The sequence below is a fragment of the Plectropomus leopardus genome, chromosome 19 (assembly GCF_008729295.1).
Source record: "Plectropomus leopardus isolate mb chromosome 19, YSFRI_Pleo_2.0, whole genome shotgun sequence".
In the NCBI taxonomy this organism is placed as follows: Eukaryota; Metazoa; Chordata; class Actinopteri; order Perciformes; family Serranidae; genus Plectropomus; species Plectropomus leopardus.
In genome coordinates this window covers 18439031-18463053 of record NC_056481.1, presented here as the reverse complement: position 1 = coordinate 18463053, position 24023 = coordinate 18439031, and the positions used below count along the sequence as shown (strand labels likewise).

Below are 24023 nucleotides of genomic sequence, written 5' to 3'. Positions count from 1 at the left end.
GTGATTTACTGACTGTGCCAGTGTGCTCACTTTTTTAATCTACGTCTGTCAACACAAGTACATCCACTCTATGACCTGCAATCTTGACTCCACATTTACATCTATAATCGTTTGTTGTTCCATGCCAACATTATCATTACATTTCTGTGAGGAAGCACTTCTCAGGCACTAGCAAGTTTATCTGCTTCGTAGCCTACAGAATGGTGTCAAAATAAAGCAATGGGCTAAATAAAGTGGAGAAACATAAGAAAAACATCTTTATATTGCTTTTTTCATCTGCAAATTTTTAGTAAACCGTTAAAACTGTGTATGCTTCATCTTTCATAATTCATTTTACTTCAGTTGCTGCTTGCATTTGTGGCCTTTTCTGTGTTACCACTGGAGGGTGCCAAATTTCACACAGCCTTTTCTAAAGACTGTTTTCATGTTTTACACACAGACAGTACATATGTTTATCTTTGTTTTTCAGTCTGCTAACAGAAGCAGATGCAGGACACACTGAATTCATGGACGAGGTGTTTCAAAACGAGACTCGCTTTCCCGGTGGAGAGTGGAAGGCTGCCCCTGAGCCCTTCACAGATGTGGTGAGACATCGCAAATAATGTGCAGCGTGGTTTTAATACAAACCACAGGCACAGTTAGTATGTTTTCCTGTCTGCACACAGCAGATAAAACATGCATGATTACCACCCAAACCACACACTCTATCTCTTAGTTACTCATTGACTTTGGTGGCTTTGCAATATTAGTTTTCACGCATGTTTCCTCCAGATGCCTAATGATGAAATCTAATATATAAATAGCCCAAAACACATGAAGAAAATACACAAAAACAATGATCTTGTGTAGCATACTGAGGTTTTGTGTTGCACAGAATGGAGAGAAGAGCCGTAACCCTGGAGAGTTTGAGTGTCCTCCAGGTTGGATGTGGGAGGACGAGTGGACAGTAGATGACAACAGAGCCGTCGATGATCAAGGTGCAGATATTTACCAGCTAAAATCTATGATATCATGTTTTTGGGAACATAGAAACAGAATGACTAAATCATATTGGATATTTCTTATTTATATTCCATTTTTTCCTCTGCTGGTTCCCCAGGGCTCTGACTCACTCTTTCCTCCTCTCTAGATCATAATAATACCATTAAATTAAACTCACATGACCGAATTTAAACCATATGTTCTTGCAAACAATAATGAAACAAAGTAAAAAATTGTTTGTGTGCATGTTTCTGTGTGCTCCACAGGCTGGGAGTATGGAGTTACCATTCCCCCAGATGACAAGCCTCGGTCCTGGGTCCCTACGGAGAAGGTGTACCACATCCACCGCAGGAGGAGGCTGGTCCGACCTCGCAAGAGAGCTGCGCTGCCTGCAGGAGCAGCTATGGAGGTCAGCACAGGAGACTAGGGCAGTGCTGATGTATAAACTGTGATATCAATTGTATTTTGATGCAATATACATTTTTATATAGGAAGATGATTTATGTTTTTTAAGCTACTTGTTTATGTTTGCTCACAGAGGCGAGACCAAGGTGACCCTGAGGGCTGGGAATTCTCCTCTCTGATTGGCTGGAAGTTCCACAGGAAAGAGCGCTCATCAGATACATTCCGTCGAAGGCGCTGGAGGCGGAAGATGGCGCCAGAGGACCGGCTTGGAGCATCTGCCATCTTCCAGCTGGAGGGGGCGCTGGTGAGTAAAGAAAGGAAACAAATTTGATTTGAACCACTTGTTTGTGACAACATCTGGTTTCATAAAGACTGTGTTGCATTCTAACTCTTGAAGTCAGTGGTTCCCAACTGGTGGGTCGCGATCCAAAAGTGGGCAACGGTTCCATGCTGAATGGATTGCAAGTGACTTGCAAAAGTGTCAAGTTTAGAAAACACTTTATGTTGAAGCACAGAGCATTTATTTTGGAGTGTGATTTCCTGCTGTAGAGTGAGTAAATAACGGACAGCTACTTAACAGAGAGACGGCAAATTAACTCGACGACATGGCCAATCGCACATATGCCGCTGAATATATCAAACTGTGTGGACCTTGACCTAATGACTCCAGAACCCTGAATGAGCCTGAACCAGTTGGGAACTGCTGATTTAAGCCATACTCAAACTGAAGTATCAGTACACATATGAGTCAGAGAGAGATGGCTGGCATAAAATCATGAACCGGATCTGAGTCACTCAGACACAAAATATTTTCAAATATTTACTTATGCATTAGACACATCTACAGTGCCATGCAGTGTTTTTATTTGGCAGTGTGTGACGTGTGAACAGGTGAAAGATCTGTTGTTTCTGCTTTGGTTCACTCTGCAGGGTGTTGATACTGAGGAGAAAGTAAAAGGTTCCAAGGCTGATGCCAGCAAGCTGTTTGGTGCCAACACACCCACTGTATCCTGCTCCTTTGAGCGTAAGACATGCATATAGTGACGAATATGAATGATCTTGCACATACAAAGAAATATACATAAATGTATGCAAGTGAATAATGTATTTTCTTCACAGGGTCACATATGTACCATCTTCGTGTCTATGTCTATCAGGCACAGAACTTGGCCTCTATGGACAAAGATAGTTTTTCTGGTAAGATTATAAACAGTGGTCAAAAATATGATTAAATGATTAGTTTCTGAAATTAATATCAAAGGGATATTTCTGGTATTTTGAAGTGAGGTTGTATGAGGTACATAATCAATATGTTACCTATAGTAGATGGCGTAGAGCTTACTTCCAGTTTAGAGAGCAGGCTGGAGTACTGGCACAGAAGTAAGGAATGTACTGCTATGGGCAAGTGCAGTAAAATGTAAAATGCAAATGTATTTTGCCATTTTAAAAACATACAATTGGTTGAGTGTACACTATATATATTTACAGCTGTACTGTGTCATCAGACAGCCCTTTTGGGCAGGAAAGTGAGCTGAAATGTATTCATGCTCTCATCTAAGCCACCAGACTCCTTGGACAAAAAAAGTAATTTTACCTCACTGAACACGGGAGCTGCTGGTCTACCACTGCCTCGATCACTTAGTTTGTTTGTGTTATTGTGTGACTTCGGTGTTTTCAAGGGTCAGTTTGTATTCACCAAAGTCACACAATAACACAAACAAACTAACTGATGGAGGCAATGGTAGACCAGCAGCTCCTGTGCTCTGCAAGGTAAAATTGCTTTTTTTGTCAAAGAAGTCTGGTGACTGAGAAGGGAATATAGATATGGTTTAGTTTCAAATCCCCATCAGAAAGGACCCTCTGACAGCAAGGTAAAGCAGTTAAAATATTCTGAATATAGTTTACACTTAAACTGATATTGATCTTTTTAGGTGGCTAAAATGTGTTTTGCTGATGCTCCCATCCACAGCAGTACATTTCTTAGCTTCTGTGGTGGTACTCCTGCCTGTTTCTCCAAACTGGAGGAGTGCCGGCCGCCATCTATTGTAGATAATAGCTGACTATAGATAAATACCTTATTCAATCGCACAAAAAAATCTTTACTATCCCTAAGACTAATGATGTATTTCAAGTGTTACATTTGTAATGAGTCTCATTGCAGAAATAGGTGTGACTGATAGAGGAGAAAACATGGCCACTGATCCATGCATGTTTTTTTCTTTCACAGATCCCTATGCACACATCTCCTTCCTGCATGTAAGTAAGACAACAGAGAAACTGCGGGCAACACTGAACCCAACCTGGGACCAAACTTTGATCTTCAGTGATGTTGAGATTTATGGAGACCCCCAAAATATCACTCAATGCCCCCCTGATGTTGTGCTGGAGTTCTTCGACCACGACCAAGTGGTAAGTTATGGCAGATATACATTGAGAAAGCAACTTAATATGTGTAGTGTCAGTACTTAATGATACACTCTTTAAAACATCTAACTGTGGATTATTGCAGATAATTGCAATAAGTAAAAAAACCCAAAGTGACCTATATTTCACTTAAAAACTTTGGGAACTTGAAATTTGCAGAAAATATTGATTGACTTGACTAAAAATCTGTCACCAAAAAAAAAAAAATGCCCATTGGACCTCTACTGATCTCAAGATACAGTTTTGACGTTTATAACATGAACTGCCCTCAGAAAAACTCGTGATGTCTTTCTTTGTTGATTTCCCCTTTGTGTACACTGAAACAGTAATGTTAAAAAAAACCCTGTTTTTAGAGCACCAGCTAAAGGCTTGAAAACATAACTGACATGTTCTCTTCTGCCCAGGGGAAAGATGAGCTGCTGGGCCGCACTGTTTGCACACCAATGGTGAAGTTGAATCCAGGCATGGAACAGACACCCAAATTGCTGTGGCACCCCATCATTCAGAAAGGTCAAAGGGCTGGAGAGGCACTGGTGGCTGCAGAACTCATCCTTAAAGACAAGGTTATTCTGAAAGTAATGGAGTAACAGTTACTTTAGAGTATTTAAACCAAGCTATGTGTTCTTGGTTTGTTCTCAAGGCTTGTAGTTTTTTTTTTGTTTTTTTTTTTTTACATTTTAGAGTGTTAATTATTTTAAAGTTATTGGTAAAAATATAATCAACATAATTCATATTCCCCTGTCTTTATCTTTGTAGGGGGGTGAGTCAGAGCTTCCCCTGGTTCCCCCAAAGAGAGCAGAGAACCTCTACATGGTTCCTCAGGGCATTCGGCCCGTGGTGCAGCTCACTGCTGTGGAGGTAACACACAACCTTTACACACCATCCCTCTGAACTGATGCACATAATGGTTCTTATTCATGAAACGCTGGTAAATCTGTGAGTAAATCTGCACATAAAAAACTACTAAAAACCTACACCAGATTCATAAACGCTGTGGGGAAACTTGGATTTGATTGTAGGCAAGCTCGATTTCTGTTGTCAGCATTTAACATACATTCCTGCCTGTAAATAGCCAGTGACCACCATATAAGGAGGTGAAAAGTACTATGGATAGGTGCATCCTGTCAACCTGCGAACATGCCACAAACAAAGAGAGAAAGACAAAGAAAAATTTCCCTAATGCTGAAGTTGAAGTTATTTTACTTGTGTATTTAAGCTAAAATTGTTTGATTAGGGCTTGTACATACTTAAATTTAAAACTATATTTTTCTGTTATTATCAGTTTTTTTTCTTATTTTCTTTTTATTTTCCTTTTATATTTAATGTTTAATTTTCTGTATGTTGAGAGCAAAGCTAACTGAAGTCAAATTGTATGTGTAAGCATACTTGGCCAATAAAGCTGACTCTGATTCTGATTTTGGGTGAAGTGGAGTTTAGTAAAAATATTTTACTACGAGACAGTTCGTGAGACAGCTGCAAACTGTCTCGTGCTTAAATGACCTGCTTTATCCGAAGCTGTCATACACAAGATAGCAGACTAACAAATGAAGAGGATGAAAAGTGGTGCAAGAAAACATGCCAGCCCTTAGTTTGTAACACATGTTTTAATATCAATAAATATTAATTTTATCATATATAAAATGTTATATAATATAGGTCTGTTTTTACAGCACAAATTCATGTTATTAATCGGGCTCGGGCCCAAAACTGGACATAACAGAGCACAGTACAAACCAAAATAGTAATTTCTTATATTGACAAGCAATATTTATGTACATTCCTTATTTACGCAAACACTACGAGCAGTCAGAAGCAGGTGTGGAATTTGACAGTTCCTACAGAGAGACTGGAGCTACTAACATATTGATGTATGTTGAAATATACATGTAAATTTCCTCCTGCAAACAGTTTACATGCAGAATTGTCCTGCTCACGTTTCATGAATGAGTACCAATGTCTCTAACATGGCCTCTGTTTGTACGTCAGATTCTCGCATGGGGCCTGAGGAACATGAAGCCATACCAGCTGGCCGCTGTGTCTTCACCCAGCCTGGTGGTGGAGTGCGGGGGGCAGAGGGTTGAGTCAGCCGTCATCAAGAACATGAAGAAGAGCCCCAACTTCCCCAGCTCCGTCCTCTTCATTAAAGTGGTAATGTCAGGGTTACAGAAGCTGGAGTGTGTGTGTGAGGAACTAAAAGAAGTGTGTGGGAGAAATAAGGTCAAAGTTTTTGAAGAGGGGAGATTAGCCAAAATGAAAGGGAGTATTGTGAAACAATGCATTTTTTCTGCACTAGAAACCTAAAAAATGACCTTAAAATTAATCCAAAAGCTGAATTTCTTCACTTTGCACCCTCCATCTAGCTCCTTCCAAAGGAGGAGATGTACACACCTCCTATTGTGCTGAAGGTGATCGACCACCGTCCATTTGGTAGGAAGCCTGTGGTGGGTCAGTGTACCATCACCACTCTGGAGCAGTTCAGATGTGACCCATACGTCATCACTGCAGAGGGAGCCATGTCTTCCAAAAGTAAGGAGGCATAGAAAAAAATAATAATTATGCAAAATAATCTAACAGAATTAAGACAGAGACAAAAAGCCTTTTAATGTTGTCCTCTCACCATTTACAGTGGCTCTGATGATGGCGTCTCCTTCCAAACATGTCTCCATTAACATGGAGGAGAAGAGACCACTGCTTGAAGCTCAGGTAAACTCAAACACCTCACCTCAACGTGTTCTTCATGTTGTTTGTAACAAGTTAATGTTTGTTCTTCTTCCTCTTGTCACCACAAAGCGCAGAATTTGACCGTTTAGTCAAATTTGACAAACTTGATTACTCTGGCTTACAGTTCATGTACAGCATGTCAGCTGCTGTCAACAAAATGGTTTCCCCTACCTCCCACTTTGTATGTATGGTTACTTATTTTAGCTTTCTAATTCACAAGGCTGGGCACCAATGACACTGGAAGGCTGAGATCACTTAATCCACAGCACCATGGCAAGCTAAACGAAGGCCTCATAATGATGTCACAATGCCACTAATCTACGAGGAAATTGTCACAATAACTGTGATTTTACTTAAAGGAATACTTCACCCCCTGACTGACCATTTGTTTAGCAGTTACGCACCCTGTGTTATGCTGAATTTGCAAATAAAACAGTTTTTCTTGCATTTGTCCATGGTGAGCAAAGAATCCAAAAAACTGAGAAAATTCTTGAAGAATTGGAGTAAAAGGGGGGACCATGTTTAACAGCACAACTATATCAAAACATCTGTTTACAAACTGTCATGCAGCTTGTGCAGTATTTCAAACGAGATCTGAACTAAGTGCAACATTATCTATGTTCTCATCAAAGCCACCAGATTCCACTGACAAAAACAATAATTTTACCTCACTGAAGACGGGAGCTGCTGGTCTACCACTGCCTCAGCCAGTTTGTTTGTGTTATTGTGTGACTTTGGTGAGTCCAGATTAACCTTTAAAACACAAATGTCACACAGTAACTAACAAATTACAGATAGAGGCAGCATTAGAACAGCAATGTAAATTTTTTTTGTTCAATGGTTTTGAAGAGAGCACAGTTTAAGTGCACTTTTCATGCAGTTCCCTGTTAGAAAGAGCCAGAAGTTCGGGACATACTGAGCATACAACTGGATAAATGAGACTTGAATTACACTGCATGAGTTGTGTCAGATTTTGTAAACAGATGTTTTGATGTTGTTTTTCTGTCGTGAAACGTGGACCCCTTTGCTTCAATCAATCAAGAATTTTCTCTGTTTTTGGATTCTCCATTCACTGCGGAGGCATTTGAGAAAGTTTTTTTTTCACAAATTCAACACAACACAATGTGAGAAATTACATACAAATGGTTATTTGTAGGATGACGTCTTCCTTTAATTTAATCGTCACAAATTTAATGAGCACATTTAATTATTTTTCCACTGCAAGGGCGTAACATGTAGCACATCAGGTCCCCAGGCATCTAACATTCATGGACATTGTTTCTGTTATGAGGCATAATGTGGCTGGATGTACAGTTTTTAAAATTCAACTTTAAAGCAATGGTTAGATATTTTGGGCTTATTTAATTTCCAGCCAAGAAGTAATTGAGAAGACTGATACCACACTGTCTGTAGGCTAAATAGTAAGCAAAGCAGTGATTGGCTTAGCATAAAGAGTTTAAATCGGGGGAAACAGCTAGCCTGGCTGTGTCCAACGGTAACAAAATCATCCCACCAGCATTTTTAGATCTCACTAATAAAATAGTTCACTTACTAGTCATTTAAATCTTTGCAAAAAGTGTAAAAGCAGCACATCGAATCGTTACAGTGCGTTATGTGCCTTGCTCAACTATTTCTTGGCAGGGCACATCAGTCATATGCTGTTGTCTCTGTTGGTATCCTAGCATAACTCTCTAAACTTGTTACACCAGGCTTTTTATAAAAATTATACAAACGAGATGTAACATTCAAATAAGTGAGCTTTAGAGGTGATGGGAGGTATGGAGCCAGATCAAGGCCAAATGGTTTGTTTATTTAAAAAATAAATAAATTGAAAAAATAGAATTTAAAACTTAAGGTTCAAGTTTTGATCTTGAATTATAAAACAATTAAAAACATTTTCAAAATAAAAATAAGTGTAAGAAAAGGTTCATTTCAATTTCAATAAAATTTTGATTTAATTTTGATATTCTTTTGGAAAAAATTACTAAATTGTAATTTTCACTCATATATAATTTCATATTTGAGGTCTTATTTAGGTCTAGTTGCAACTTTATGTTTTCAAATTTAATTTTTTTTTCGCATTCAAATCTCTTTTTTTTTGGGTCTCAGACGTTTTTTCCACTTTCACTTCTTTATTTTGAAAATGTTTTTTTGATTTTCTATATTATTACATAATATATATATCATATTATAATATATTGAATATATATTATTAAGGATAAAGTTTACAGTTTACATTTTTACTTTTTCAATCAATTTTTTTTTTTTGTTTTTTTTTAATGAACAAACTTTTTTAGCCTCAATCTGGCTCCCAAGTAGGCAGGTTTTGTTTCCTTTGGACAGAGACAACCAAGCCATTTCCTCCTGTTTCCAGTCTTCATGCTAAGCTAAGCTACAAGCCACTGAATGTAGCTTCATATTTAGAGCACAGACATGCAAGTGGTATTAATTTTCACAGTTAAGTTTTGGCAAATAAGCATATTACATACACATAAAACAAAGCCAGATTTCATGACAGGCTTGGATAACACTAACATATGTTACAAGTGAAAGGACAGGTGGTTTCAGTGGGTCCCCTTGAGGCGTGGGGCCTTAATGCAGTTACACATTTTGCATCCCCCTGTGTTACGCCCTTGTTTTCAGATTCACTGTCAATCGTAAAATTCTAGCTGGGATCTTATCATCCTTTCCTTCACTGTTTCACTTTCCTGTCAATATTTGTAGCCTATTGTTTGTACTTTGTGTATGTGTTTTGGATTTATGTCACTATGTTTTGTGTATGTATTGTGACTTCTCTTCTGTTTTGTGTCACGTCGCATCTTCTTTCTCCAAAGCTTGTAGAGAAGGTGAGAGTACAAAATAAGAGTGTGATTTCAGATTCTAATACCAAATGAAGAGACCCCTGTATATGAAGATTAACAATGTGCATTCAATCTTTTAGGAAAAGGAGACAGTCGACTGGTGGAGTAAATTTTATGCTTCAACTGGAGACCAGTTGAAGTGCGGGCCTTACCTCAAAAAAGGATATGACAGCCTCAAAGTAAGTCTGCATTATTTCTCCCCATTTGAAATGCTCTACGATGTTTTTTACGATCTTTTTTAAAAATAAACTTCCAAATCTACTAACTTATTGCAATTTGTGAAAACATTTCTTACCAAGTTGCTCATTGCCTTTTTTCCTGTGTTTTTGAAAGAAATCGCATTAATTTGCTTTAAGTTCAAAGGTTTTACATACTTTTGAAAGGCATCTGAAAGTTGCACAAGAAAAGTGATGTCGCTACAGGCTTCAAGAGTTAAAGTACTTGTGTATTGTTGCATATCAAATGATGATCATTACTAAGTATTGCAAATTGTACGGAGGCTTCTCTCCTGAGCTGCTAATGAATGTGACTGTGTATTTTAAGGTGTATGACTGCGAGCTGGAGGAAGTCCAAGAGTTCAAAGGGCTGACAGATTTCTGCAACACCTTCAAACTGCAGCGAGGCAAGAATGAAAATGGAGATGATGACCCCACTGTGGTTGGAGAGCTGAAGGTAGTTCTACCCCATTCAGAACATCAACGCTTGACCAAATCTCTCAAAAGTAAAGCTGTAAGATTAGCTGAATCTCCTGTGCTCATTTCCTAAGATTTACATGTGTGCTCTTGTACCTGCAGGGCTCATTCAAAGTGTACCCTCTGCCAGACGACCCAGGTGTTGCTCCCCCTCCCCGTCAGTTCAGAGAGCTGCCAGAGAGCGGACCTCAGGAGTGTCTGGTCAGGATTTATGTGGTCCGGGCCATAGACCTGCAGCCCAAAGACAATAACGGCAGAGTGAGAATGAATTTGTATTACCAGCAGTCTAAGCACTGTATTTCAACACATCTGGTCCAGTCAGCAGCTTCTGTTTGAACTTGTGTTCTCTGTCTTGCTCAGTGTGATCCATACATAAAGATTTCACTGGGAAAGAACACCATTGACGACAGAGACCATTACTTACCAAACACCACCAACCCTGTTTTTGGAAGGTAAATGCTGGAATGGACATAATATAGAACATATTATTCTTAAAGTTTAAATACAGTACACCTTCTTAAACACTCCTTTTGTTTTGTTTAGGATGTTTGAGATGACGTGTTTCCTGCCTCAGGACAAGGACCTGAAAATCTCCGTCTATGACTATGATCTCCTGAGCCGTGACGAGAAGGTCGGCGAGACCGTGATTGACCTGGAGAACCGCTTCCTGTCCCGTTACAACTCCTACTGTGGCCTGCCACAAACCTACTGCATGTAAGAAAACACCTCAGCATGGGCAATCTCAGGGGTAAGATTTGGAAATATTCATAAAAGCCTGAACTCAGGATCCTTACTTTAATTTCTGTTTTGGTCTCAGATCTGGTATCAACCAGTGGCGGGACCAGCTGAAGCCGTCTGAGATCCTGGAGAACCTGGCTCGTCTGAAAGGCCTGTCCAAACCCAGGACAGAAGACAACGGCACATCGCTCACCTTCAATGGCACACAATACACACTGGCTCAGTTTGGTATGCCAATGATTTAAAATGTTATATATACAGTATATATATAAGATTAATTCACCCCACATCTGTAACCATGATTTATTGAAAACGTTCCTTTACAGAGATGGTTTACAGACCAGTGTGTAGGACTTAAGGGGATCCATCAGCAAAAATGGAATAATATTCAGAATTATGTTTTCATTATTTTCTAATTACCTGAAACTAAGAATTATGTTTTCCGTAGCTCAGAATGAGCCCTTCATGCCCACATAGGGAACAGGTCCTCTTTCATGGAGTCCGCCATGTTGCACCACCATGTTTCTACAGTAGCCCACAATGGACAAAACAAAGACTGGCTCTGGATAGGGCCTTTATTGTGTTTTTACCTAAAAGTGGCAGCTTGAATTTGTTGCCACAAATGCACCTGAAAGCTACTTTATAGGTTCTCCCACATGCTTGCAGAGGGAAGGTTAAGAGAGGGGTGTTGCAACCTTACCGCTAAATACCACTAAATCCTTCACACTGGTCCTTTAATATTAGTTCATTTTTTTAACCTATTGGTAAAAGGATTTGCAGAAAAAGTATACATTTAGTACAAGTTACAGTGGCTTGCAGTTCATTCTACATGATGAACTGAAATGTGAAATGTGCCAAAAAGTTGGGTGAGCATTCCAATGGATTCCAGTATTGACAAATTATGTTTTGACCTATCATTAGACATGGCAGTGGGAATCAGAGTGTCCCACCACAATTACCGAGGCCCCTGACAGGCAACACCACTCTCTAGCTCTGAACTAACCTACCTTTAAGCTGCCTTTGAATCCTCTGGATAAATAAAAAATTTACTTGAGAACAAAAATACCCTGATTTCCTGAATTCACAGGAAAGCCTTCATGGGAAAAAAAAATCTTGCTCATGTTTTTCCCGACTTAAGGAGGTAATAATGTTGTTTAATTAAGAAAATTGTAGCAGAATTTTTTCTCAAGTGAATACATTACACTTTTGTTAGAATCCTACCCTCAACCAAGCAAAGAGCAGAAACTGTTAACCCAAATTCATTGTATTGACACAGGCTAATATATTGTGTTTTGTCCTATTAGCTTGAAAGGCACTTTTATCTGAATGCCACAGTCTGCCAGCTGTACATCCAACATCACTCTTTATATAAGTCTATAGAAATCAGATTTTTTTTTTTTTTTTTTACTGCAGGTTAATATAATATAAGCAAGCTTTTTACAAGACCAAGTGTCTATAGCCACACTTGCATTTCTGTGAGGCTGTACTTTGGCGCAGCAGTGCTTTGAGCTAATGCTTACATGCTCACAATGGGGATGCTAAGTAATGTTAGCAGACTTAATGTTTACCCAGTTTGCATTTTTTTAAGTAGCACAAAACAATGTACTATTGAGGCTGATGGGAATGTAATTACTTTAGCTTGTTTTTGGTCATAAAACAAAATATTGAGTAAATCTTCACAGTATGGTCGTCATATGTTGCAGGGCATTGAACACGCTATTACACTTTTTGATGTAATAATACTGTTGTGTGATTGCTTGACATTATTGACTGAATCTTTTTACCCTATGTTTGATGTGACTAATTATGATATAACATAAGCCTAATTAAGCCGTAACATGTTTTTCACATCCAGAGAACAACAAGGAAATTCATCAGCACCTGGGTCCGGCCCGAGAACGCCTCTGCCTGCACGTGCTTAGAAAACAGGGACTTGTCCCCGAACATGTGGAGAGCAGGACCCTTTACAGCACCTTCCAGCCCAATCTCTCTCAGGTTAGATGTCACAGCTCACTCATGCTGTATCCGCACATCCACCCTGATGCAGCTATTTTGTAAAACCTGTATATTGTGTGAATTTAGGGAAGGCTTCAGATGTGGGTGGATGTTTTCCCCAAAAGCATCGGCCTCCCTGGACCTCCCTTTGACATCACACCACGCAAGCCCAAGAAGTGAGTCCTGTGCAGTTCTTCAGAACGTCATCACTGGTCACATCCCAAACCACCGAGTTAACGTTCACTGTGCTTGAATGTTCAGGTATTTCCTGCGTGCCGTCATTTGGAACACCACAGACGTGACTTTAGACGAGACCAGCATCACAGGAGAGCACATGAGTGACATCTATGTCAAAGGGTATGGCTGAACGCTACATGTCAATCAAAGCATACACAAATAGACTTATTTTACCCCAAAGCCATCACCACACTGAACTCTGCACTAAAGAACACAGAACCACCTCAGACTCCTGACTGTGAAGCACCTTTACATCTGCAATATTCTCATTTTATGTGCAATATTCTTTTTTAATATTTATATATATATGTATATATATATATATATATCTTTTTCGTGTCAAAGCATATATAGGTACGTTTGAACTGGTGTTTGGGCGTGAGTGTGTGTGAGTTTTATAAGTGCTTTTTACATTTTATTCTGTATTTTAGTCTTTTATTCTTATTTTATTGAGATCAACTAAATTCATATAAATGTATATAAAGGGTAATTCTGATGTTCTGATTGGTGATTCAAACTAGCTTTAAATTTATACTGATAATTAGATTTTTTATAAAGGGTTGCTGTGTATGCTCACACCTGTTCTCTTTGCCAGCTGGATGCCAGGGATGGAGGAGGACAAGCAGAAGACTGATGTCCACTATAGGTCTCTGGATGGAGATGGCAACTTCAACTGGAGGTTTGTCTTTGAATTCGAGTACCTGCCTGCTGAACAACTCTGCCTGGTGTCCAAGAAGGTGAGGCTTGTCTGGACTATGCTGGCTTGAAATAAAATAAGGACCATTTTAGCACTATACAGATGGGACTTTTTTTTAAAATATTTAACCTTTATTTATGCAGAAAAAAACCCTAAAATGAAAAATCTCTTTCAAGAGTTGTCCTAGTCAAGACAGGCAGCAACAAAAGATACAGACGACGTAAAAACAAAAATACAAGATCAAGTTACTACAAAGAAGAACTTAAAAAGTACATTAATATATGCTATAGCTGAACCATAAAAACAAAAAAAAAACACTCTGACATCGGCATGTAGAAGATGATATACAAAAATCCTGCAACAGTGTTTTGAAATGGCCCAGAGGAACCAGTGAGTACAGCCTGTGTTGTTGAAATAGCACATAGCATATTGTTTTGATTTGTTTCTATTGTCTTATTGTCCTACATGTCTGTTTTAATGCTGAGCTCTTGTAACTTTTTTCCAGTGTGGTTTCCACCGCAAATGGCAAATAAATTGACTCCGACTGAAATGCAGAACATGTTTTTTCACATTCTTTATTCAACAGGAGCGCTTCTGGAGTCTTGACAAAACAGAGTTCAGGATCCCCCCGAAGCTGATTGTTCAGATATGGGATAACGACAAATTCTCATTGGATGATTACCTTGGTAAGACACTCCATGTGAAGTTAAACCAAAACTTGACTTGTTTTGTTTTACCCTGACACCGCCATTACAAAACCTGACCGACAGTATAATACTCAATCCCAGGCACGCTTGAGCTGGATCTGCGCAACCTTATCCCTCCTGCGAAGACTCCAGAGAAATGCTCCTTGAAGATGATGGACGATGTGGAAATGGGAGCGCCACAGAAGACGGAGAATGCCAAGTCTCTGTTTGCTCAGCAGTCAGTCCGAGGCTGGTGGCCCTGCTCCATTGAAAAAGATGGACAGAGGGCCCTGGGTGTAAGTATAAATCGAAGAAACCCAGAGAGATAGATGGCCTTGTTCAAACCTGTACTGTTGAACAAATGAATAAACACCAACATAGTAGAATGGGAAGAAATCAGCAGTTTAGGATGTTTTGCAGTAGACTCTTAGCAGGAAGTCAGTGCTTTCCCCTCATATTTGTTCTTCTCAAATGGGTTTCCAAACATTAACACTCATTTAATCTAAGCTAAAATAACTTAATTTTTATCTGTTTTAATTTTATCTTGCGTATTCCTGCAAAGTGCAATAAGACTATATGACTCTTCTGCCTTTGCCAGAACTGACTCAATTATGACACTGACTGACATGCACATATTTTATTAGTTACCTGCTTGTAGTCACCACAGCCACCTTGTGTGTTGTGTTTTAATCCATCACTGTGGTCTTTAAGTATTTTTGTCATATGTCGCTGCTATTATAATGAAATTTTCTATTTATCTCATGGCTGCTGGCTTTGTGTTTACAGGGCAAAGTGGAGATGACACTGGAGATTGTAGGCGAAGCAAATGCGGATGAGCGACCTGCAGGAAAAGGCAGGGACGAACCCAACATGAACCCAAAACTGGACCCTCCCAAGTAAGAGCCCACCTTGTGAAATATTGAATTCCTATCAGTTTATTTGTGTAACGTCTACTTAAAATGAGGAACTTTTTAGTTTTACAAGTAACAAATTTTTCTCTCTCATTTTCCATAATCATTAGACGCCCAGAAACATCCTTCTTTTGGTTCACTAACCCATGTAAGACCATGAAGTTCATAGTGTGGAGAAGGTTCAGGTGCCTCTTCATCGGACTCATCATCCTCACCATAGTGCTGCTCTTCCTCGCCATCCTGTTGTACTCTTTACCGGTAAGCACAGATGAGAGGGATTTGAGAGTATTGCTCATATATAATGACATTATGCAGTCAAGCTGTTCAATGTTTTCTTTATGCTCTAGTTCCAGACTAGTGATATGTAATAATTTTATTCTTCTTTTTTTTTGCCTTTTTCAGAACTATATCTCAATGAAGATAGTGAAACCACTAAAATAACTACAATAGAGGAATGCTGGAAAGGACTAATTGAAATGTCTTCAGGAGGATCACAGTAATTGCACACAGCTTCTGCTAAACCATATCTTTTTTTTCTACTGCCTATGGTATTTTATAAAGGTCTTAATGGGAAGGGGCGCTTGCACAATTGCACAATTTTGTCATATTTTATTATGAACACTTTGTCTACACTGCAAAACTGTGACACTTATGAGCAATACATTTGTAATTTGTTTCCAAACCACTGCTTTTATCACAAACACTGAGGGATGAGAATCTAGAAACTCAAGTGCACTTTAATGCAGTCTGATACAGTTATGTGTGCAATAGATTCACCGCTTTGGGTTTTTTGAGGCTGTATTTAGTAACTGTGTTGTTTTGGAGTCCACATTATTGTAAGGCTTTTCTACTATTTGGTATATTGTGTGTAACAGGGTGATTCAACAAAAAATAATAAATATAAATAAAATTACTATATAAAAGTTTCACTAAGGTAGTATTAACTAGAGGACTGTATGTGATCGCATTACTGTGTACAAGGGTTTCTATTTTTCTGGTCACTTAAAAGTAATCCTGCCAAAAACAACTAACTTCAGTTACCAACAGTCATATCAAGTGTCTGTCTTTTGTATATTGCATTTTTACAGATATTTTAAATTAAATATATTAAAACATTATTCAACTGGTGTTTGTGTCCATAATGAATAGGGGAAATATACATGGCTTATTGTGTCTAAAGCAGGACTCTCTTCATTTTTATGGTTGTTGCCTAAATGGCATGTTACTGAGAAAAAAAAAGACTTAAATCAAAATTTGATGCCAGTGAGGTTTAACGGATGAGGTTTTCAATGAATAAAAACTGTACATGACATTGAACTTTCAGATATGTACAGCATATGTTCACAAGATCCAGTTATGTACAGTACATGGTCACAGAAATAATCAGTTTCTTGGTAATTAAAGGTTAATTTTGGTATTTTTCAACCTGGACTCAAAATTCTGAAAATGTTGTTCCCATTAGTCACTTAGACACAAAAACATGAGAAAATAGGTTCCAGATCAAAAACTACTTAAGTTACCCTTACTTTAACACATTATTTAGTGTTTCCCATAAAATATGAATAGCTAAAACAGTCAGGTAAACTATCCCTTTTGGCTTCTAAACGTATAGTTCATAAAAAATATTCATTTATATATATAACAAATTTCTGGCTTTATTCTTCCTCTGAGGTGTGATGTTTAAAGTGCTGCTGCAGGAAAGCCTCCACCTCCCCTCTTCTGGCCAGGCTGTTGGCTTTGCCTTGGAAACGTCCGTTTTTTCCTGCCCCCTTCCCCTGGAGCATTTCTAACACCCTGGAGAGGACAGACAATCAGAGTAGGAGCCCACGTCAAAGTACATTTATTTATTTATTTGTCTGTTTATTTAAAAGCTGAGTCTAATTAAATATGTCCTATGTCTCTTACCGCGGTCCCATCTCAGCCACTTGTCCACTGGGTCCAGCCAGCAGAAACAAACCAGGTCCCTTTTCCTCTCCAACAGTTAGGAAAACCAAAGTTTCCTAAAATCAGACAAAATGAGGCTTAACAAAAATATTAAACAGCTAAGACCAAGAGGTGAAGAGTCAGGTTACAAACTTACCTCAGTGCCTATTTCATTGGCAATGATGTTCATGAACTCATTGTCACCCTCTTTTCTGTAGAAAGAAAAAGACGCTATTTTCTCTCTTCAATACTCCTATTGATGCTTGTTCTTTAACCTCAATTAGATCTCTTACTTGTGCAAGCTGAAGAAGTTTCCTCTCTGGGGGTCGTTCCTAAAGTTCTGAGAGATGAGGACAGCCATGTCTCGAAGCAGGCTCAGGTTAGTCTGCCCAAGACATTTTTTACTCTGGTTAGGGAGTGCATTATGTTACGGTGCAGCAAACATTTAAGTGACACGGTGCTTGTCAAAATGGAAAGATTGCCATTCACATGGGGCTCTCTACAGTTAATGCTATATTCCGGCAAGCAGCAGGACAATGTCGCACTGCAGCTCAGGTGATGGCGTGTTTTTTTTCTTTTCCTGAGAAATCAGCATGTGGTGGTTTGAGTTCAGGGCAGGCTGTTAGATTAGAGAAGGTTCCATCAACAAATCAATTCTCCCCAGTGCTTGTATACTGGGACAAGGACAGTGGTCCAATTAAATGTCCTAATTGAGCTATAACCGTTGTTTGACTAAATTGTACAAGTAAACATACTAACTAATGCAATTTTCTTACCTTCTGTAGAAGCTTCACAGACTTCTGCAACTTGTCAACAGCTTCAACGTGCTCATCAGGTCCAGTCCTGTTGAACAAAGACAAGATTTTTTTCCTCTTTAAACTTCGTAGATGAGTTTATGTCACAATGGTGATATTTTGATAATTCAGACTTACTTCAGGAGAGACACAAGTGATCGCTCTGTGCTGTAGCTCTTCTCAGCGTACTTCAATACCCTGTTTCCTGCCAGGAAGATCAGGTTGGTTTTGTTTTTCTTTCCTTTCTCTGTTCCAAGTAGCTTTATTACCTACAATTCAAATGAAGAGAAATGTTACAAATGTGACAAGAATGCAATGTACTGAAGACAGATGAGGCACGTGGAAGTGCTTGTGTGTCTGCATGCGTGTGTGAAGTTGAACCTGTAAGTGACTGAGGTTAGACACATGAGTTCCACAGCACATGTTGGCATCAACGCCCTCGATATCGATGATCCGAATGGGCCCTGCATGGTCGTCTGGCAGCCCTCGACTCCTCACCTGGTTCAATCACACACACAGCTCATGTAACATCATATACATGTTAAATCTCTCTTTTCTAGTCAAATAAATAGCTTCAGTACATTCTTCAGAAGATTTGTGTTAAAATGGTATCTAAAACCTTGACTTTTGAGTCACTGATCCGAGAGAACTGTTTTATACAACACTAATGTCAGTATATGCACCTTTTCCACAGCAGGATCATCTATAGAGAGGAGCTGAACAGTGACAGGGACGTGGACTCTGATCTTTTCATTTACAGCTTCCTCTAGGGCCTGGAGCTGGGCAGCCTTCACAGAGGGAGTGTCCAGTTCAATTGTGCTTCTCTGACGCCCCAGTTCCCTGAAAGAGGAAAAAAATAGAAGAAAAGAGGTAAACCCACAAGTTGTTTTGGTTATGGGAACAGGGTTCTGTGTAGTGGTAATGTACCAGGATGTGGTCTTGTATCCAAAAAGATTATCTGCCAATGCTGTGATCAAATGCTGACCTAAAGAGCAGAGACGAAAGCAACTGCAGCTTAGAACAAGTGTGTAATAACATATGATAAAATAGTCCCTCAACTTGTAAGTTTACTGTTGGCTCACCTGAATGTTGCTGCATGTGGTCAAACCTCCTCTCCCAGTCCACCTTAACTTGCACCTCCTGACCCACCTCCAGGGGTACGCTCACAAAGTGTATGGCATCAGGACCCTGCCTTGTCACCCTCAAAACTGGTACATCTCCTATGAGCCCATGATCATCTGGCTAACAGAGGACAAAACAAAATGCAAAAATTATGAGAATAATATCATGTAGTATGGCTTTTTGGTGACTTTGTATTACATCTAATACAAACAATTCCCAAATAAACAACATATACATTTATATGTGTATGCAGTGATCACTGTTGGGACTTGCTTGATGTAGACAGTATTATTTTGGGGGGAAAAAACAGCTTACCTGGCCACCTCCTTCAGGAAACAGGATGGTGTCTTGGAGCTTTACATTAAAGCCTTTAAGAGTTTCTTTCTTTCCACTGACTTCATGTTTGAGCTCTGCTGGGCAGCAGGATACTACAGAGGTAACAAACTACAAAACAAAGAGAGAAACGTAACATTTACTAATGTCTGGGTTTGCACTAGGGATTGACAGATTATTGGCCTGGCAGATTATCAGGGGCGATATTTGGCATTTTGTGACTATCTGTATCAGCCTTTTTATTTCAATGATTGCTAATAAAATCAATAAAGAAGTGTGCATATTACACCTAACCAACACCTGTGAAGGCAGTCTGCAATACACACAAAGAAAGTGTCAGCATGGGAGAAACTTTTACTTTGTAAGACCTGTTATTTTTATTAATTCATTCTTTTAGTAAATTTTTCACTTTAAACTGAATGTTACAAGGAACCTAATGTATATGATGTTTACAGTTTCCATTTTGATTAACGTTTGTTTAACAAAGCTCTGTGTTGGAGTTGTTATGTTCCAAATTCTAAATTTTGACAGAAATATTTTCCTTTTTTATTTTTTCGTAAATGCATATCGATTTCAAATATCTGTTATAAGTCTGTGTCTCAATAATTACTAATAATCGGTATCTGTCGACCCCTAGTTTGCTCATAGAGGAGAAGCATAAACTGCGTGCAATTTAGACAAAAATGCAGTACAATGCATACAATAAAAATAAATGCGTGAAATCAGAAATTTTGACAATGAGTTTTGGATGACAACATGGATGAGAGTGGCTATCTAAGAAGACACATTTGGGCTATTGGTCTGTTGCGTTGCCACGTTATATCATTCTCCAAATACCAAATGTGCAGTGCACTAAAGTTAAAGAATAACGTCAGTCAGTTATACAGGACACCGTTAACCAGCTCGTGGTCCCACTGCAGTTAGCAACCATGCTAACCACTTCAGCAGAGAATGAATGTAATATTTAACGTTGCATGCCATGAAACAGCTCAGCGCTGATAAATTGGCTTGAAACTGTTCATACCTCTTTCATATAGCAGTCGCGTTGACACTGAAAAGCCATTCTGGAGTGTTTTTGAGGGAAAAGTCCACCTGAAACACGAGTTAGTGTTATTCACTGACTGTAGTACAGCTGTCAGCAGAGTACGGCTAGCAATGTTGTCCAAACTTCATTAAACCGACTTTGGCTGGCTTCGACTTGTTACCTGATATATATATATATATATATATACATACACACACACACACACACACAATATATATTATATATATATATATATATAACCAAAATTTATTATTACGTAGAAACCCAAAATTTAAATAAATTTAATTACTGATATTATTACTACCACCACCACCACGACTAAAAAAATATAATGATAACAGCAACAGTAATAATAATAATGATACATTTAAAAATGTTTGTTTTTGAACAAACAGACTTTGCCATTATGGGTGCATAAATACTACAGTAATAATAATAATAACATAGGCTACATTCAGCATAAAACATAGGCACGTAAAACATGTGATAGAACCTACAAATCTTTACCCACAAACAAATGTTTTGCAAAGCCTATCCCATTGCATCACCGCTTAAAGCCTATTATCATAAAATACCCACCATTACACAATGATTTTCAAACCACAGCTGGTAAACTTATTTTTATTAAAATTGACAATGATATGTCAGTGCATAATGTACAATATTATGCCAATAAATAATCCCATAGAAAATATCACATATATAAGAACATTATTTTGGACAATAACATATGAAATCATCTGCAAATATTACAAGCTTCAGAGAACTTCAGTATCCTGGCCTCTGGGAGATGGCGAGTTTCAATCCGACTGTAGGGGAGGAAGAGGGAGAAAGTGGTAAACAACATGTAAATGATCAATAAAATTATATATATATGTATATATTTATACATACATACCCCAGTCTTAACAATGTACAAAGTCATACATCCTAATTGGTATACCAGATTGCTTGTTTTTAACTATTATTCCATAGGCTGTGATTTGTCATTGTTGAATTGGGAAATAATCCAGGTTACGTTTTGCAAGAAGCCTCCCAGTCCACAAGTACTATACTTACATCACTAAGATCACCCATATCTGGTGCTTGTCCTTTATTATTGGCAGCCATTTCTTGAATCATCTGAAAAAGAAAAACCAAGTGTTTACACAACCACCGAAAGTCAAGAGAGAAATTATGCGAACATTGCAAAGTACATGTACAGTTTCCTAAATTCTCAAGCATTATCAAAATAAGAAAAGAGTTGATCTTTCAGCTGAACAGATTGCATTTACTCACGTCCATGTATCTATCGTACTCTTCCTTTCCCTCGTCTTCTTCATGTTCCCAGTCCCTCCAGTTATCAAAGTCTACAAAAATCCAGCTGGGCTGCAAAAAGAAGGAGAAACAACACAGTAATGTTGAGAGGGGACCCAGCAGCACCCTGTTTCATAATTAAACAGTTGTTGGGATTAGTTGCAGTTGTGTGGACCTGAGTCACATGACTTGGACTGAAGTCAGATTCAAACCATATATTCAATGACTTACAAACTTGACTTGACAAAATCAAAAAAGACTTGCGACTTGACTTGAACTTTAACATCAATGACTCATGACTTCACGTGGACTTCAGCCTTTTGACTTGAAAATACTTAATACATTCCCCAGTTATTTCAAAAGTGTGCCGAAATCCCAAATCAGCTAACACTGACACTATTCATTACCAGTCGACACTGAATTCCAGGCAGCAACAGTGTGTCAAGAGTTTGAACTATCACTTTATTTGAAAATGACTAGGTGAAAAAATGAATAAATCATTCTGAAATATATCACCATTCTTTATGCTCTTAAAAATGCAATACAAGACATGTCATAACATTTACATGAACACTTTCTGAGTTCATGTGACTGATTAATTTAAACACACACACACCGACACACACAGACACACACACACACACACCTACCTTAGCCTCATCCTTCTGGAGATGAGGCCATGCATAATCAGGCTTCATCTTCCTTAGCAAGACATTGATGGTGCGATCATAGACTCTTTCTCTTGAGTCCTTTGAAAGTGTTGAAATGATAAAAACACACTTACATTAAACATCACACTGACAAATTTCATCATAAAACATATAAAAGCAGTTATATTCCACTGGTCTCATCATGCCTAAAATTGGATGCTTACATGTATTTGAACTTTGTCATAGAAGTACAGCTCGTTGTAGATCACATCATCTGTGTCATTTTTGCAGCTGTTGTAAAGACAGGACAGGGCTGTCAAGGGAACAGTTTGGTACAGAGTGTACACAACATTTTATTGAATAGACAGCTGAACACATATAATTCCACTGCCAGAAAAGAAACAAACATGTATTGCATTAATCCTTTAAAACCTGGTTCAACATCAGTTTTCTTGTGTTGTGTTTTAACACCTCTCATAAGCTATTTAACCCTTTGAAACTTGCAGATTGGTTCAATTTATTTCAAAAACATGGGGAAAAGAGGCAATGACCAACATGGCAAGACAATGACCTGAAAATTAGTTTTTAAGAGAAATCGAACCAATTTGCATATGTTTATTTAAGTATGTTGCACAAGACAGAGGCAAACTCACCATAAAATCATTTTATCTGGCTGGATATCAACCTGGACGTCTTTAGGTTTCTGAACCATGAAGTTGATGGTGACATATTTCTTTCTGTCAAACCACAGTGCACGTGCTGGCTGACTGGTAAGACATAGGAAAACTCATGAATCAAATCATATATTAGAATAAGTAAAGAAACATATGTTGGTCACTATTAGTGGCCTATTTAAAGAGACACTTGCAGCACTTACCTCTCCTCTGGTCTGATAATTTTGGGCTTGTTCATTGTAATTCTTGCGCAGTACTACAACAGAAACTACTCTCTTACTCCTATGACTACCAGAGAGTAAAAAGTATGTGGCTCGTTTGTTGGGCCTGTGTGCTCTAATGCAGTGTCCAGGCCCTGGTGGCTATATATAGAGCATTTGGTATCAGCTGCTGGGAGGGTTGCCTACCACAGACCCTGCCCTTTCTGGTCTCTCCGTGGAACTCTCCGGAAAACAGATGCATTTTCTGGGTTCTCCTCAGCCACCCCCTACTGGGTGATGAGAGGGTGAAGGTGGGGGCGGGGAAGTATGACAACAAATGGGCCAACTGAAAATGTAGAAATTGCCCTTGCAACCTCAGGAGAAAGTAAACACAAAAAAATTTATTCACATACCCATGAAGAAATGAATCTGTAATCCTACCTACATATACATCTACGGCCTATGTAAACATCTGATGACAGTCAATGCCGAATATGAGTAACATGAGTCAAATATGAGTCACAGCCATTGATTTTAATAGTACCCTTATAATACCATATGCTATCCATGTGGTCACTATTTTCAGTATTTTTCAGTTCTGTGGTGCTTACCAAACCCATAATAGTATAGCACAGAGT

General features: G+C 38.6%; 2 protein-coding genes across 6 annotated transcripts in view; one reads left to right on the top strand and one right to left on the bottom strand.

The window, feature by feature from the left end:
- Positions 1–16466, top strand: part of LOC121958911 (myoferlin-like) — a 35619-nt gene extending 19153 nt beyond the window's left edge. For 2 of the 5 annotated variants that reach the window (XM_042508088.1, XM_042508087.1), the window contains 29 exons: positions 470–584; positions 875–977; positions 1248–1390; positions 1520–1690; positions 2317–2410; positions 2506–2583; positions 3614–3795; positions 4215–4373; positions 4567–4668; positions 5797–5958; positions 6171–6336; positions 6437–6513; positions 6656–6712; positions 9366–9377; positions 9473–9571; positions 9936–10064; positions 10187–10342; positions 10445–10536; positions 10628–10798; positions 10902–11050; positions 12678–12817; positions 12905–12993; positions 13079–13174; positions 13650–13791; positions 14338–14437; positions 14540–14733; positions 15224–15333; positions 15459–15606; positions 15751–16466. In XM_042508088.1, coding sequence (XP_042364022.1) covers positions 470–584; positions 875–977; positions 1248–1390; positions 1520–1690; positions 2317–2410; positions 2506–2583; positions 3614–3795; positions 4215–4373; positions 4567–4668; positions 5797–5958; positions 6171–6336; positions 6437–6513; positions 6656–6712; positions 9366–9377; positions 9473–9571; positions 9936–10064; positions 10187–10342; positions 10445–10536; positions 10628–10798; positions 10902–11050; positions 12678–12817; positions 12905–12993; positions 13079–13174; positions 13650–13791; positions 14338–14437; positions 14540–14733; positions 15224–15333; positions 15459–15606; positions 15751–15789 — 3475 coding nt within the window. In that variant the 3' untranslated portion in view covers positions 15790–16466. The remainder of the gene's footprint in view (positions 1–469; positions 585–874; positions 978–1247; positions 1391–1519; positions 1691–2316; positions 2411–2505; positions 2584–3613; positions 3796–4214; positions 4374–4566; positions 4669–5796; positions 5959–6170; positions 6337–6436; positions 6514–6655; positions 6713–9365; positions 9378–9472; positions 9572–9935; positions 10065–10186; positions 10343–10444; positions 10537–10627; positions 10799–10901; positions 11051–12677; positions 12818–12904; positions 12994–13078; positions 13175–13649; positions 13792–14337; positions 14438–14539; positions 14734–15223; positions 15334–15458; positions 15607–15750) is intronic. The other 3 variants (XM_042508092.1, XM_042508089.1, XM_042508090.1) reach the window with 2 other exon arrangements.
- Positions 16467–16524: 58 nt separating this feature from the next.
- Positions 16525–23608, bottom strand: LOC121958912 (alanyl-tRNA editing protein Aarsd1-like). The gene is made up of 17 exons (XM_042508093.1): positions 23389–23608; positions 23165–23278; positions 22736–22802; positions 22512–22610; positions 21844–21933; positions 21625–21687; positions 19503–19631; positions 19148–19307; positions 18993–19050; positions 18749–18905; positions 18447–18563; positions 18204–18334; positions 18048–18114; positions 17565–17656; positions 17429–17483; positions 17254–17348; positions 16525–17142 (listed from the first exon to the last, which is right to left on the bottom strand). Exons 1-17 carry the CDS (start codon positions 23421–23423, stop codon positions 17004–17006), a joined length of 1668 nt encoding a protein of 555 aa, XP_042364027.1. The 5' UTR covers positions 23424–23608; the 3' UTR covers positions 16525–17003.
- Between the last annotated feature and the right edge of the window lie 415 nt (positions 23609–24023).

Bases quoted from the DNA above. Each gene is read 5' to 3' on its own strand.
- LOC121958912 (XM_042508093.1), bottom strand. From the start codon at position 23,423: ATGAACAAGCCCAAAATTATCAGACCAGAGGAGAG. The intron at 19,632-21,624 runs GTAAGTATAGTA...TTTGTTTTGTAG, and splicing joins ATATGGGTGATCTTAGTGAT to TTTGTTACCTCTGTAGTATC. The intron at 18,564-18,748 runs GTGCATATACTG...TGATTGAACCAG, and splicing joins ATGATCCTGCTGTGGAAAAG to GTGAGGAGTCGAGGGCTGCC.